The sequence below is a fragment of the Homarus americanus genome, unplaced genomic scaffold, assembly GCF_018991925.1.
Source record: "Homarus americanus isolate GMGI-L3 unplaced genomic scaffold, GMGI_Hamer_2.0 scaffold367, whole genome shotgun sequence".
Classification (NCBI taxonomy): Eukaryota; Metazoa; Arthropoda; class Malacostraca; order Decapoda; family Nephropidae; genus Homarus; species Homarus americanus.
This window is the reverse complement of record NW_024743709.1, coordinates 2,131,672-2,145,329: the sequence shown is the minus strand read 5'-3', so window position 1 is coordinate 2,145,329 and position 13,658 is coordinate 2,131,672. Positions and strand designations below refer to the sequence as shown.

Below are 13,658 nucleotides of genomic sequence, written 5' to 3'. Positions count from 1 at the left end.
TTGATACCTGAATCTATATGCATCTGATCAGTAGCCAATGCAAAGGCCACTTAATATTGGCTTCATTTGCTCAGTTCTCTCAAAATATGAACACATTCACATCCTGATTGATGAACTATACTAAACAAAATTTATAGGAAAATACAGTCCAGCAAAGACTTGCATCGAGGGAACTGAAGCTGATAAAAATGTCTGCTAAATCTTGTTAGACATGATCTGCTACAATAAATGTAAACAATATGGTGAACTATATATGAGAGATCGACTGTGTATGTACACTGTACTGCTGACACCAGGCATGTAGGGGTGAGGCAATGGCCTGGTTCACTCTTTAAACTGGTGTATAATCAGTGCTCAATATACAGTTATTCCTAAAGTGTTGTGGAAAGTATGACCCAGAGAGCCTTAGTGGTGGGACCTCAGCTCACATATTCTATCAAGACTCTTTCCTTCATTGATGGAAAGCGTTGTCTACCAACCGTCTTATATTTTCACACTGACATCAGTCCAGATGTGCCGTTGTCATTAGCAATTAAACATAAAACATTTGATTGTTAAGTAACCTTTATATTCTGGGAAGCAACATTCAGATATAGAAAATAATGTCAGTATTACCTTGACTATTCTAACTTAAAGAGCACTAGAACTACTAAGTTATTGTATTTACATATACAGGTATTAATAAAATTAACAACTATCTACAAGTCCTATTAACTAAATTATTGATATAATCATTACAGAACCTCAAAATCTAGTAATATATTTTGACTAAACTAAATACAGTATGACTAAAAAGCTATGTTAAAATATGAGGTGGCTACAATTATGCTAAATGTTAAAAAATTAAAATGAAAGGTTAAGCTGGAGGCATCTATACGAACAGTTGCAGCATTAGAGTCTGTTTAAGGTTAAAGAACAAGAGGTGATCAGGTTTACTCCAAGTGTTGAGGTGGAGAAGCCAGGTGTGTTGCAGGAGGGTACTTACACTGTGCAGGTATTTGTCAACACCCTGTAAAACAAGGTCGAGGGATTCTCATACAGTGTCTAGTATACACAAACACTTAATCCATACACTTAGTAGCCACAAAACTCATGGAAAAAAATGTGTTGCTTTTCACTACAGTCAGATAATACGCAGCAAATAGACATAAAATTAAGTCTGCAAATTAACCTAAAGCGTCTAATGACTTTAGTAAGTGGCATGTTTCTCCGAGCGAGGAAGAAGTGTATGCATCACTCGTTACAGTATTACATAAAATTGATGAACACAGTTTTAGTAGACACATTTAAGAATACCAGTACTGTACCACAAGAGGTTGGTGAGAAGGATTATTTATCAACATGTGTATGAGTGGTGCTTCAAGAGGTACAGTTAGTCATAAGAAGAGTAGCAGTGAGGAACAAGTAACCCGACACATGCTGGTAGTAATGAAACAAATATTGGAGAGCAATTATTTCAAACTAACTATTCAAAGGAACCATCATTTGTTTTGTCATAAGCTTAAAATTCCTTTGTTTTTATCCATTTTCTTTTTCTTTTTTTACTCACATTAACTGTCCCTTTAGAAGTCATTATGGACCGTTTACTTAGCTGAAATATATACATCACACATGAAAGGATTTATATAAATATACATTAGATGTGTATATACAGGGTGTTCTGTTAATAGTCTACATATACCCGGGTGAACACACATACAAGACCAATGTTACATCTTACTGTATAACGTCAGAAATAATGAGGAGTGAGTGGGGCTTAGTTTACCCTAAAGGTTTCTGAGTGTTGACAGCTATAGAGTATATGTTGTTAGAACACCAGTAGACAACACAACTGTAGGTAGGGAGAAGAGAGACCGATCAAATAAAACACAACGAATGGCTCTATTACTACAATGTCTCCCAGCCCCTGAGAGCTAAGATGTCAAGGAGGCACAACTACAATACACTTAAGATCAGCGAAGCATAACACCCAGACATAAACCACATTTGTACAGGGTTATTACACTACCTTCCAAGTATTATCAAATAAATTCCCAAAAACTTTAAGTCAGAGAAAAACATTTCTTACCATTAGAACACAAATGAAAAATTATGTCACCAAACACTGAAGAGGATAATGTATAATAGCTTTCATTTCCTTAAAATAAAATGATTCACTTTCTCAAAAACTGTCAATTATTTGATCAATGTTATCTAGGGGGTTAGATTGGGTTAGGTTAGATTGGGTTAGGTTAGATTGGGTTAGGTTAGATTGGGTTAGGTTAGATTGGGTTAGATTAGATTGGGTTAGGTTAGATTGGGTTAGGCTAGATTGGGTTGGGTTAGGTTATGGTTACAGGTAATCTTAAAAGTGAAATAAGCTTGGGGATTTAATCTTCAGGTGATTCACAAACTGCATATTTCCTCAACTCGGTCACTTGGCTCTGACAGGCTTTAGTTGTAGGTAAAACAGAGAACACTCCTACAGATCCACTGATACAAGCCAAACAGACCATAACTCCCAAACATTTTCTTACATGACTTCTTAAAATGTTGTATTTCAGACCATATGGTATTGACTTACAGTATATTAGTTATCAAATGCAATACTGTACAGATGTCTCTTTTCAAGGAATTCCTATAACTAAAAGATTCTACCTAAACTCTTATGTCTACATCTAGTTATTAATAAGACAATTCACAGCTACACGGTGGCCATGTTCATAATGATTCTACAGAGATCTCGTCCACTATTACTGGAACGAAGAATTAACTATTAATATTCATACTGCTACAGCACTGTACATCACAGGTGGTTCATTTCCAGGTAATATATATCACTCTTCATTCTTTTCCTTATAAATAAATGAGTAAATAAAGTATAAGAATACACTAACACACAATGTATATTTTAAAATTAGAATTTTATAACTTGTCAATCCTTTACTAATGTGAATAAAATACAAAAACATATAAAATTATATCCAGTACAACACTGCACAAAATGGGTTAAATTATTTTCCTCTACAAACTGCCGCTGTAAACGGAGAGACACACAGACCCACATCAACCAGCAGTAATGCTGGAGGTGTAAACAATATCACTGACGACACTTTCCTAACATCACGGAGAACATATTATTTACTGTACACAAAACACCACACAAAATAATAATCACTTGCAGGATATAATGACAAAAATAATGAATGCAAACAATAAAGAAAATCCATGCAGGGAAGCCATACAGACCTGCCACGTTAAGATGACCACAAGACTAAGGAACGTAACCTCCAAACAATACAAAAAGTGTACATACAACATTACATACAGTTAACAAATGGTAACTATAGGAGTAAATACTGTACTTGTTGCTTCAAAGGTAAAACACCTCAAGGCATACTAAAATACATCTCGTAAGGTCAAGATAATAGAGAGGGTTTCATTCCTAGATGGTTACGGTGAATGCAAATACACGTAATCAGCCTTAATGAAACTCCTGAATATATTGTGTAGAATAAATCAATAAACTACACCATTCTTTCAATCCAAGAGGCCAGATCGGATAAGCTTACATACAGCAAATTGAAGATTCACAAGTCAACCGGTGGTCCTATACACCAAAAAATATATATATATAAATTCCCAGCACGACAACTCACCATGATGAGAAAGTTATCCAGATAGAGTAAAACAAAGAAGAAAAAACACTCAGAATTATAAGCTAAGATCCCAGAGAGCTGCCATTATCCCATAAAAATACTCAAGCTGAAATTGCAAAACAGTATAATTTAAAGGCAAAAAGGACCAGTCAAGGAGATCTTGACATGACAGCTGTCCCCTTGTTTTGTTCGACAAGTATCACGTCACGTTATAGATAATACAGTATACTGTACTATATATAATGGCACAAATATTCCCGTCAAGTTGGGTCCTCTACAGAGCTTCATTAAATGTTAAATATGACGAGTCTACTGGAAATAATATCATCCTCAGCTCATGTCCAGGTCCATCCTTAACTTGTCCTTTCTAACAACAGAAAATTATTGTCAGTTTCTTAAGTAATTATTTACAAGAGTGTAAGTGAGAGAAAGGTTGGTTCTCCCGTAAAGCTAACCAGTGAAGCAACGTTCCCTAAAGCAGTAAAGATGCCTAGGGGGGGGGAAGAAGGAAGATAGAGGGAGTGATAGAGGCAAAGGGCTACCTGATTGGTGCCGTCTTCTAGCATGATCAGCGTTTTCTTCCTGTCCTTAGAGCGCTTGAAACGAAGACACAGATGAGCAGTGAAGTATTAGAAGGAAGTACGAAGACCTTTTGTTTTTAGCATTGCAAAACTGATTACTGTAAGTTGCAGCTTATCTTAGCCAGGGATAACACCAAGGGAAACACAACACAAGCAGTGACCAGTGATCTGTCTCTCTTGATCAGTGGCCAGTAAGCATGGTTGCAGGCTATTATGTTTTGATTAAGCAAAATAAAAAATTTAACTTAAGTAACTAAATAAATAGAATAATTAAGCAATATCTTATATGGCACTATGAACCTTTAAAATGATCTTCAAAACACTATTACAGTAAGTCAAACTTCTGTGAACATTTCTATATGATATTTGAGTTTAAGTTATTAATCAAAGTAAGTATTTAACAATAGTTTTGAACACTACAATGAACTTTACTGATGAGTTAGTGAAGTAATGTTAGTGCTTATAACACCAACAACCTGACAGGAGTAACTGAATGTTCAGAGGGCACAGTACAGGGGGTACCAAGCTCAGGGGGACTGACTGGAACACAAAGTCCAGTTGTTAAAAGATTAGGTTCAATATGATCGTTGCAGGAACAAGCACTAAAGTAACCATTTCAAAAACCCAAAATGGCCATGTGTCTCGTGTTAAAAAAGGTCACAATTTACTCTGCTACACAAACATCACCAGGTTAGGGAAGGTTTAAAAAACTTTGTGCAAAGGCGATCATTCAAACATGAAAATAAATCTTTGGGTAGACCGTGTCCCAGATGCCATCACTATAGAGTTCATCATCTGGGCCGCACATCTTCTCTTTCTTACTTTATCAACATCAACTTACCTCTTATGGTTGAATCACACCAAATTGTTAACTACCAATAATACAAAACTTGTTGAAGGTTTACAGTAGAGTCAGCCAGTGGTGAAGAAGGTAGATAAGTAAGTTGAGGTCACATGTGAGGTGATATGAAATGGGCTCCAGTTCTCAACCTAACCTAACTTATCTATTAGGTCCAAATCCTAATAGGCAGTATTCAAAATGGCTAAATTAAAGAGTGTGGCTCAGTAGGACTGTGGCTCACCTATCCTGCAACTGACAATTATAAAATGCCACATCAAGCCTTAATTGTTATTAAGGCTTGATGTAGCCTTCTATCACTGCCTGTGTGATGCTCTACAGCCACAACTAACACTAACTGATAAATAATGGACTATTTCCTTCTAAGAATATCTTTGATAAATACAGATTCATTTTATATACATTATATATAAACATATAACTTTTTTAAAGAACTCCATATGTTGTGTGTGAGTATGCATGTACTGTACCTGTGTTTGTGTGTACCTGTGTATGTCAGCATATGTGTGTACCTGTGTATGTCAGCATATGTGTGTACCTGTGTATGTTAGCATATGTGTGTTTGTGTGTATATACTGTACAGTATATATATCCTTAGGTTTAATTGTGTGAATGTGTGTGTTTAAGTATGTGTACAGTATACTGTATATACGTGTGTGTTTAGGTGTTTGTATGCATATATACAAAGTGTCATTTGTGATATATAGCAAGACAGATACATTTAAGTGTGAAACAGTAAAAAGAACACAAGAAGGAATAAGAAAATGGGACGAGGTACAGTAGTAAGGATAATGGGCACAGTGTGGGGACATTCTTGATGACAATGGTGGAGGAAATAAGTAACAATGGTGGAAAGAGTGAATGGGAGAGAAGAACAATGAGGGAGGGAGTAGCAGCAGAGACAAATAAAGGAAAGAGGAAGATATCAACAAGGGGAAAGGACAGGAACCACAGATACACAGGAAACTGGAATAACAGTGTAAAAGTTGTATCAGTCAGTAAACATTATCTTATAAAGTAGACTCATTATTAAGCATCCAGAAGCTCAACTACTATCAGTGTCTTGTACAGTATAATATCTCAACATTTAGAATGCTTGTGTTTATCACCCAATAAATCACAGGGTTATGAGTTTCATCTAGTAAAAAACAAAGCCAACATCTCAGTCCTCATAAAACTTTATCAATACACTTGTGTCCCGTCTCCTGCTGGAGGAGGACCTCTTCAACCCCTGCCCTCTACTGAAGTAAAATTAACCCAGATGGTTGGCTGGTTGTGTGAACACCAATAATGTAACAAGAGATCTGATGTATGAAAGTTTTCAGTTAATGAACCAACAAAAGAAAGTCGGGGTAGAGGTGGATAGAAATAGATGAACGCACACAAACTGTAATGTGACCCAAGTAATAGTGTGTATGTTTACTGTACATATTGATGATAGAACACACCGTGGTGAGTGAAGTGTCAAACATGTACACTCGACACATGCTTATTTCAGACACACGAGTGAAGAATGACCGTGCTCAACACATCAGGTCAGAGGGTGTTCTATCACACTTACACACTCTGGAAATATAAGTTGAGATCACTGCTGTATGGGGGTGACTTTAACATTTATGGTGTATCAAGCAAGTAACAGTAAAACGTGTAATATACGCAGATCTCAGTTTGAGGAAGCACAGGTGGTCATAAGTCTCACACGTGGATAAATGTCTTCAAGACTCACGAATTTTAACTTCCAGTCAAAATCTTGTTGAATTTTCGCATCAATCATTCTTGATATCTTGATGTAGAAAACAAAATAGTTTGATCACTCAACATGTTGACAACTTAACACTCAAGTACCAGAATTAGTTTGTCCATCAAGGCTCACTACCTAAGAACAAACTGACACGGAGGAACAACTGCAGAAAGTTGTGACCTGTACAGTTCAGTAGATGGAAACAAACAGGTTGGGGTTAAGGTCAGTGAGGATTAAGAAAGAAGAGATTTTATTATTTTATTGTTTTGAATATTATCTTATTTACTAACCCTCATCAACACAACACCCGGTATCAATATATCATTTATTTTATTCATAAGAGTAACAAACCCACAACCCTACCTTGTCTGCTTCCACTTACTGTACATGCATTACCATGTACTTTATAATAGTGAGCTAACACAATTGTAGTATTCAACACAACTAAAACAAAATGAATAAGAATCAAACATTTTTATCAAAATTTAAATTCCTTGTCATAGTGCACACTGTAGGTAAATTGTTCTTGATGGAATGACATAAATGACACACCACAAGATGTTATACCAGTCAAGGTTCACGGTAAACCATTAGATATTCGACAACAACATAATCCAAGTTACTACATAATATTCTGTGCATCTAATAGGACAAAACCTCAAATCTGATCTATTTATTAAGTCCATCAGAAAACCTGTTGGCTAACTATCATATCTTCCAATGTTAGAAATAATTTTTTATATAATAAGTTTATAACATGTCACTATACACTAACCTCCATATTTATATAACCCTTACTAAACATATCCTGTTGTATCTGTGTCGTACTGTATAACACACAAACTTGGTCAGAGAGTTTTAAATGTTACCACCTGTGAACCAGTTTCCTTGATCCTAACTAAATATTTGACCAAGGAAATATATAGGACTCAGATTCCGTTCCTTGTACAGTACTGCCCATTAAGGAGCAACAGTGTAAGTGGCAAGTCAAGGTGAATCAAAAGCCAATTTAAATCATAATTACCACACAATTAACACAAATTCCATCTGAAATCACCTCATTGTTTCATTAAAAATTTATGCTTTACAAGCTTTCAAAACCATTCTAGTGAGCTGGAACATGATTACATTAGAAGGAAAAAAAAAAGAATAATTAGGACATTAATGTATAGTAAACTCAAGCATAACTGAGCTTCACTTTAAAACAGTCTGGATAAACTGGACCTTATTTCACTCATCCAAACTTTTTTTGGAAATACAGTAATCAAATTTTTGAAAAACTGTAATGAATTTAAATTTTTGGCATACTGTAATTACCCTATAGTCTGGTTTACTTTTCGAGTTTACAGTAATACATTAGCACATGATCCATTTAAACTCTATCCACACAAGAAGAAAAACCCTTTATCACTATGAATTACAACATATGTGACTGTCACATGGTCATGCAGGACACACTTGCCCTAGGGGTGAGTGGAGACGTGTGTTCAAACCTGTGCTTACTAGCGTTCTGTACACATCACACGGAGTACTTTGATGCTATATCTGTGTTTTTGGTGTATACAGTACAAGCACTTGTATCACAGTACGGCTCTCCCTAATTCATCATGACAATGAAAGCTAGTAGTAGTAGCAGCAGTAATAGTGAGGGTGGTAGTATTGGCAGTGGTGGTGGTGGTGTTGGTGATAGTAGTAGTGGTGGTGTTGGTGGTGGTGATGATGGAATGCATAAAACAACTAGTAGTGGTGGTGCTGGTAATAATAGTAATGGTGGTGGTGGTGGTGGTGGTGGTGGTGGTGGTGGTGGTAGTGGTGGTGGTAGTGGTGGTGGTGGTGGTGGTGGTGGTGGTGTTGGTGGTGGTGGTGGTGGTGGTGGTGATGGTGGTGGTGTTGGTGGTGGTAGTGGTGGTGATGGTGATGGTGATGGTGGTGGTGGTGGTGGTGGTGATGGTGGTGGTGGTGGTGGTGATGGTGGTGGTGGTGGTGGTGGTGGTGGTGGTGGAATGCAAAAAACAACACAAGTACACAACCATACAAACAGCACAGATGGACAAGAGAACATCTCCACCATGGCTGTGAGGACACCGTACCTCCTGACCCTCCCTGAGACATCAACCACTCCACCCCTAACCTGCCCCTCTGCCTCACAGGGTGTAAACAGCTCATATAATTGATAATACTTTGTTGTTCCTGTTATATCAGTGTATCTCTTATTACTGTTTAATGGATCATGGATGAAGCAGGTTACTGTATATGTTAGTAAACTGCACATAATTATATATTTATAAGGACTGTAACTGGTGGTATTATGAGCATCAAGAAATTTACCAGAGAAGCCAGAAATTTGTAAAATCCAGACTTCCTTTCCCTTAAGTAGCTCAGTTTAGCTTGGGTTTACTGTTCTTTTCTTCATATTTATTAGTTAATAAAACAGAAATGAGAGAATGTAGCATTTTTCCTTAAAGAAAATCATCTCTACTTTTCTGTTCATTACCTGGAAACACGCAATGCAGATCTTTCAAATAAGTGATGACACCCATAATGTTATGTACACACGTTGGTTTATGAGATAACCAGTACACACACACCTACAGGAACCCACATCACTACAATCATATTATTAGTCTCAAATAATTCTTACTGATACCAAGTTAGAAGGTTAAATGTGATTCAGTTAGTCTCATGCTATATTATTAAATCCCATGTTAAGACTCTCACCAACACCATGAGGACACATGCTGATGAGCCGGACAGGTTTTGTACCGCTCAGAAGGTTAGTTTTGTTAAAAGACCTAATAAATAAGTAAGAAAATCTATATGATGAACTACCCTGACTATACATCATTTGAGCAGTCATGTTGGAAATGAACTTTGGTTCTAGTTCATAAATATTTAGACATTAAAATAATTACAAGAAAGCACTGAAATCATTATAGTCTCAGTAATTACTTGGAATTATTTCATATGATTACTGTATCCAATTAAAACTATCAATCACATACAAACACACACATACAGTATACCCGTCTTAATAACTTACTCCACTGTGCACCAGCTTCCTTACGTGTAATATTCCAACATGACTACAGTATTTATATCACTTACATATGAAAGTTAGTCATAATTAGCACCACAAGGGGCCTTTACTGGTCAATGACTGATCAAGAAAAAAGTAATAGGAGTGTAGTAAGACTCAGCCATCATCCTTATTACTTTATGACGGCCAACATGCTGCAGGTAATTATGTCTATATGAAGGATATTTAGTGGGAAAAAAACCAGACAAGATGCTTGAGAAAGACCCTAAATTAATCTTCATCAACATAAATGAAACTTTATAAATAATCACAATAAATGAAGTGCCCATGACATAAGCAACTTCTTTATTCACCTGAGACTTTACAGGTAACTATAATGTCAAGATACATCAAGATAAAATTTAAAATGACCAACCAAATACAGTAATAATAGTAACCATCATGAAATATAAAAGAATTGATGCTCAAGCTTAGAGGAAATTGAGCAATATGCGGGCATCCTGTTGAACTGTGGCAGATATAAACCGACACACTCCTGAACTAGTGGAAGCCTTATGCCTCACTGTGCTTACTGTATGTTGTAATGGTGATTGTGTAATACTCTTTTGTGGTGCTAATAATAACTGAAATTTGTGTATAATAATGATAAAAGTTGTTAACCTTAAAATGTCATCTAATAATATAACCTACAAGAGAAGAACTAGTACTGTATTAAGTATTATTCCTGTCATGGTTGAACTACTGTGGGACAAAACCTTACCTCTTTAAGTTTGTAGGAGAGCTGAGGCTGTGTCTTGCGTCCACCAGTCATACTACGCACGGCACCCACACGGTACCACATCCTGGAGTGGCTCTGAGATTCTACCAATCTGGAATATAGTACAATACTGTATTAGTACTTATTCTCGCACAATTTTTGACAGTTTAACAACCTGTGAAAAGAATAAAATAAAAAGAAGCTTTCTATATGACCTTAAATAATATACACAATTAATTTAATAAAAAAATACATTGTCTAGCAAATATGGAAATATCATATCTGTTTTATAACAATTTTAAGAATTAAGAATGCCTGTACCTGACATGTGTCCACAGTGTAAGGCAATGTGTCTACTACAGTACAAGATGATAAATTGATGAACCCAGTACTTGTACTTAAAGTTTCTACTGCAGGTCGGGGAATATTATGGATCACCAGAAGATGAGCCTCCAGCTTGTTTCACCTGAATATTAACCACTGTAACACTAACCTAATCTCACCAAGTAGTACTTATCGTGTTCAATGAAACTTGTACAGTATATTAAAGTCATGTATGAGGACTGGGCCCAGAGACCTTAACTGAAGATGTAAAAGTAAGATCTCTAATTGTACTACAGGTCACAACACTCACTTGGAGGCAGCGAGCACAGCAGCGTCTTCATCAGTAAGTCCTGGGTAGTTTTTCACCTCCTTGATGAAGGCGACCAGGCCGTCACGATCCAGATGACCGTCCTTGAAATACTGCCGCTCCTTCAGGAATTTGTCCGCTGAAAAACACCAAGAAAATATTAACATGTATAGTGGCAATAAATTTTTATCAACTTGTCTGAGGAGGAACACAATGACTGGCCATTGCAGGAAGTGAAACAAAATCAAATGCATGTAACAACAATAATATATCTTGCTAAATATACAATACAGTACTTTAATGGACTCAGCAAACGTGATTCTTAAATAACAAATTCCTCTACAGCAAACACCAAACACAATCTTTAGAAGACTTGAAGTAAAATATTAAATAAACTGGTGTGTTTACAGTACTTTTAGTATCGTGGGAATCATCCGAGCTCATGTACATTATAAAATAAAAAGTAAACAGAAAAAATAATAATACCATTGAGGTAATATATTACTGTACATAAAACAGGTATAAACTGTATTAATAAGAAGTACAGGGTATGTACAGTACTCACCTTACATTTATTGAAAAAAATGCAATTTACAATAGTACAGTAAATATTTGTTGATTATTTACAACCTTCTCTTTTGTACACATTATACAATCAAACACCAAATTTTTGTCCCTGGGATGAAGGAGGCACTGTACTGTACAGTATGATTATCTAAAACATCTTAATCATTATTTATTTTACAAGTGATAATTATAAACTGTACATTAAAGTTTACTGAACAGTGATGTTACAATGAATGTTACAGGCACTTTACAATAAGTTAGAAAAAATACAGAAATAAATATGACTAGTTTGTGTCACTGATACTGTACAGGGTGAAGCACTTGCTGGCAGCCCTGGGGTGTCTCATATAGTGATACAGTATTAGGGTGTACCAGTGAGTGAATCAACCTGTATGTAATCACTTGTATGAGAGTTAATACAATCCAGATAAAACAACATAGAGCATTATATAAAACCTTGAACAACAACACACTGCGGTAAGTCTGAACTAAACTCACAACCAACACACTCCACACCACACAATAGTTAAATTATCATCACTAAACCTCAATAACAATGTTAGTTTAACAATAATAACAATTAGTGAAATGACAAAAAATTAAATACTTCATCAGTAGAGTAATTCTATGTCAGTTCTTGAGCCACAACACATAATGTAAACTGAGAGGTCACGATGTATTACAGGTAAACTTAACATTGTAACTTATGGTAATTCTGAAGGAAAATAAATGTCATACTATCTAGGTTAGATAACTGTAAGGGGGCAGGATTTCATTCCCAAGTACCCTGTATAGTCGCCACAATCCTGGTCAAGTCAACTTTGAGGTCACAATCAAGCAGTTGACCACTAAAGGTTACAAAAGAAAATCCGAAAATTTCACTAATGATGCTTGATCAGTCCGTGATAGCAAACCACACCTAGTTAATGAACTCCGAGGTACTGCACCAGGACCATGCCAGCAGTGACTTACCAGAGGGCGTGGTGGTGGTGGGGGCTTTCACCCCCAGACACACCAAACACTGCCTACACGGGTCTTCTTCTTCTTCTGCTGCTGCTAGAACACAACACAACATCTCACTATCATGTCTGACAAAATGTATCTCCAAACTTCTCCCTCTTTCTCTTTATGGTAAATTACCTGCCTGCTGGATGGAGACCTGAGGGCTGGCAGGCACAATAGTTGTTTTGAGGTTATGGGATGGTGGGACTACACAGCTGATAGCGATATTTATCTAAATATTATTGTCAGGAATACAAATGCTGTTGTCTTTCTACACTTGACCATTATTGGATCCAGTTTTGAAATAAAGTCAGTAGCTCTGGTACTAAAGGTTACTACAGGTACATGTAGTGTACTTACATGTACTGTGGATACATACAGTACTGTACATGTCTCTGAGAATAACAAAACTACATCACTCTCAGGGTCTGAGTAAAGTACACAACCCACAAACTCCCTACAACACAGACCAGACCAGACCAGACCAGACCACGAGTCAGTCTTTCATTAATGTAAATTTCTCTACTCTCCCATGAAACGAGTCAACATTAACTAGATATACTCTTCCTCTTCTGAGGCCTTGTGCATCGCCCTCGAGGCCAAGTGATTACAAGAGGTTTTTGTAAATTACCGTAATTGAGAGGAGGAGACGGCCTGGAGGAGGTAAACACTCTCTGCTTTCTGGGGCCATTTGACTCGTGCTCATTACCATAGTGACCAGGGTTGCCAACTCGGGTGTTCACATGTCGCTAGGCTGGTACCTAAATGTCGCTAAATCTTCCATGGAAAGTCGCTAGCTATTATTCCCCCCTTCAGTAATTTGATATTATTTTTTTTAAAGTTTA

The 13,658-nt window shown here is 36.5% G+C and overlaps 1 protein-coding gene across 9 annotated transcripts in view; it reads right to left on the bottom strand.

The window, feature by feature from the left end:
• Positions 1 to 13,658, bottom strand: part of LOC121877346 (sodium/calcium exchanger 2-like) — a 94,804-nt gene that overhangs the window by 20,852 nt on the left and 60,294 nt on the right. For 4 of the 9 annotated variants that reach the window (XM_042383060.1, XM_042383056.1, XM_042383061.1 and 1 more), the window contains 3 exons: positions 11,248 to 11,383; positions 10,617 to 10,725; positions 6,805 to 6,861 (listed from right to left, as the gene is read on the bottom strand). In XM_042383060.1, coding sequence (XP_042238994.1) covers positions 6,805 to 6,861; positions 10,617 to 10,725; positions 11,248 to 11,383 — 302 coding nt within the window. Of the gene's footprint in view, positions 1 to 985; positions 1,010 to 4,180; positions 4,235 to 6,804; positions 6,862 to 10,616; positions 10,726 to 11,247; positions 11,384 to 13,658 lie in introns of all 9 variants that reach the window. The other 5 variants (XM_042383064.1, XM_042383063.1, XM_042383065.1 and 2 more) reach the window with 3 other exon arrangements.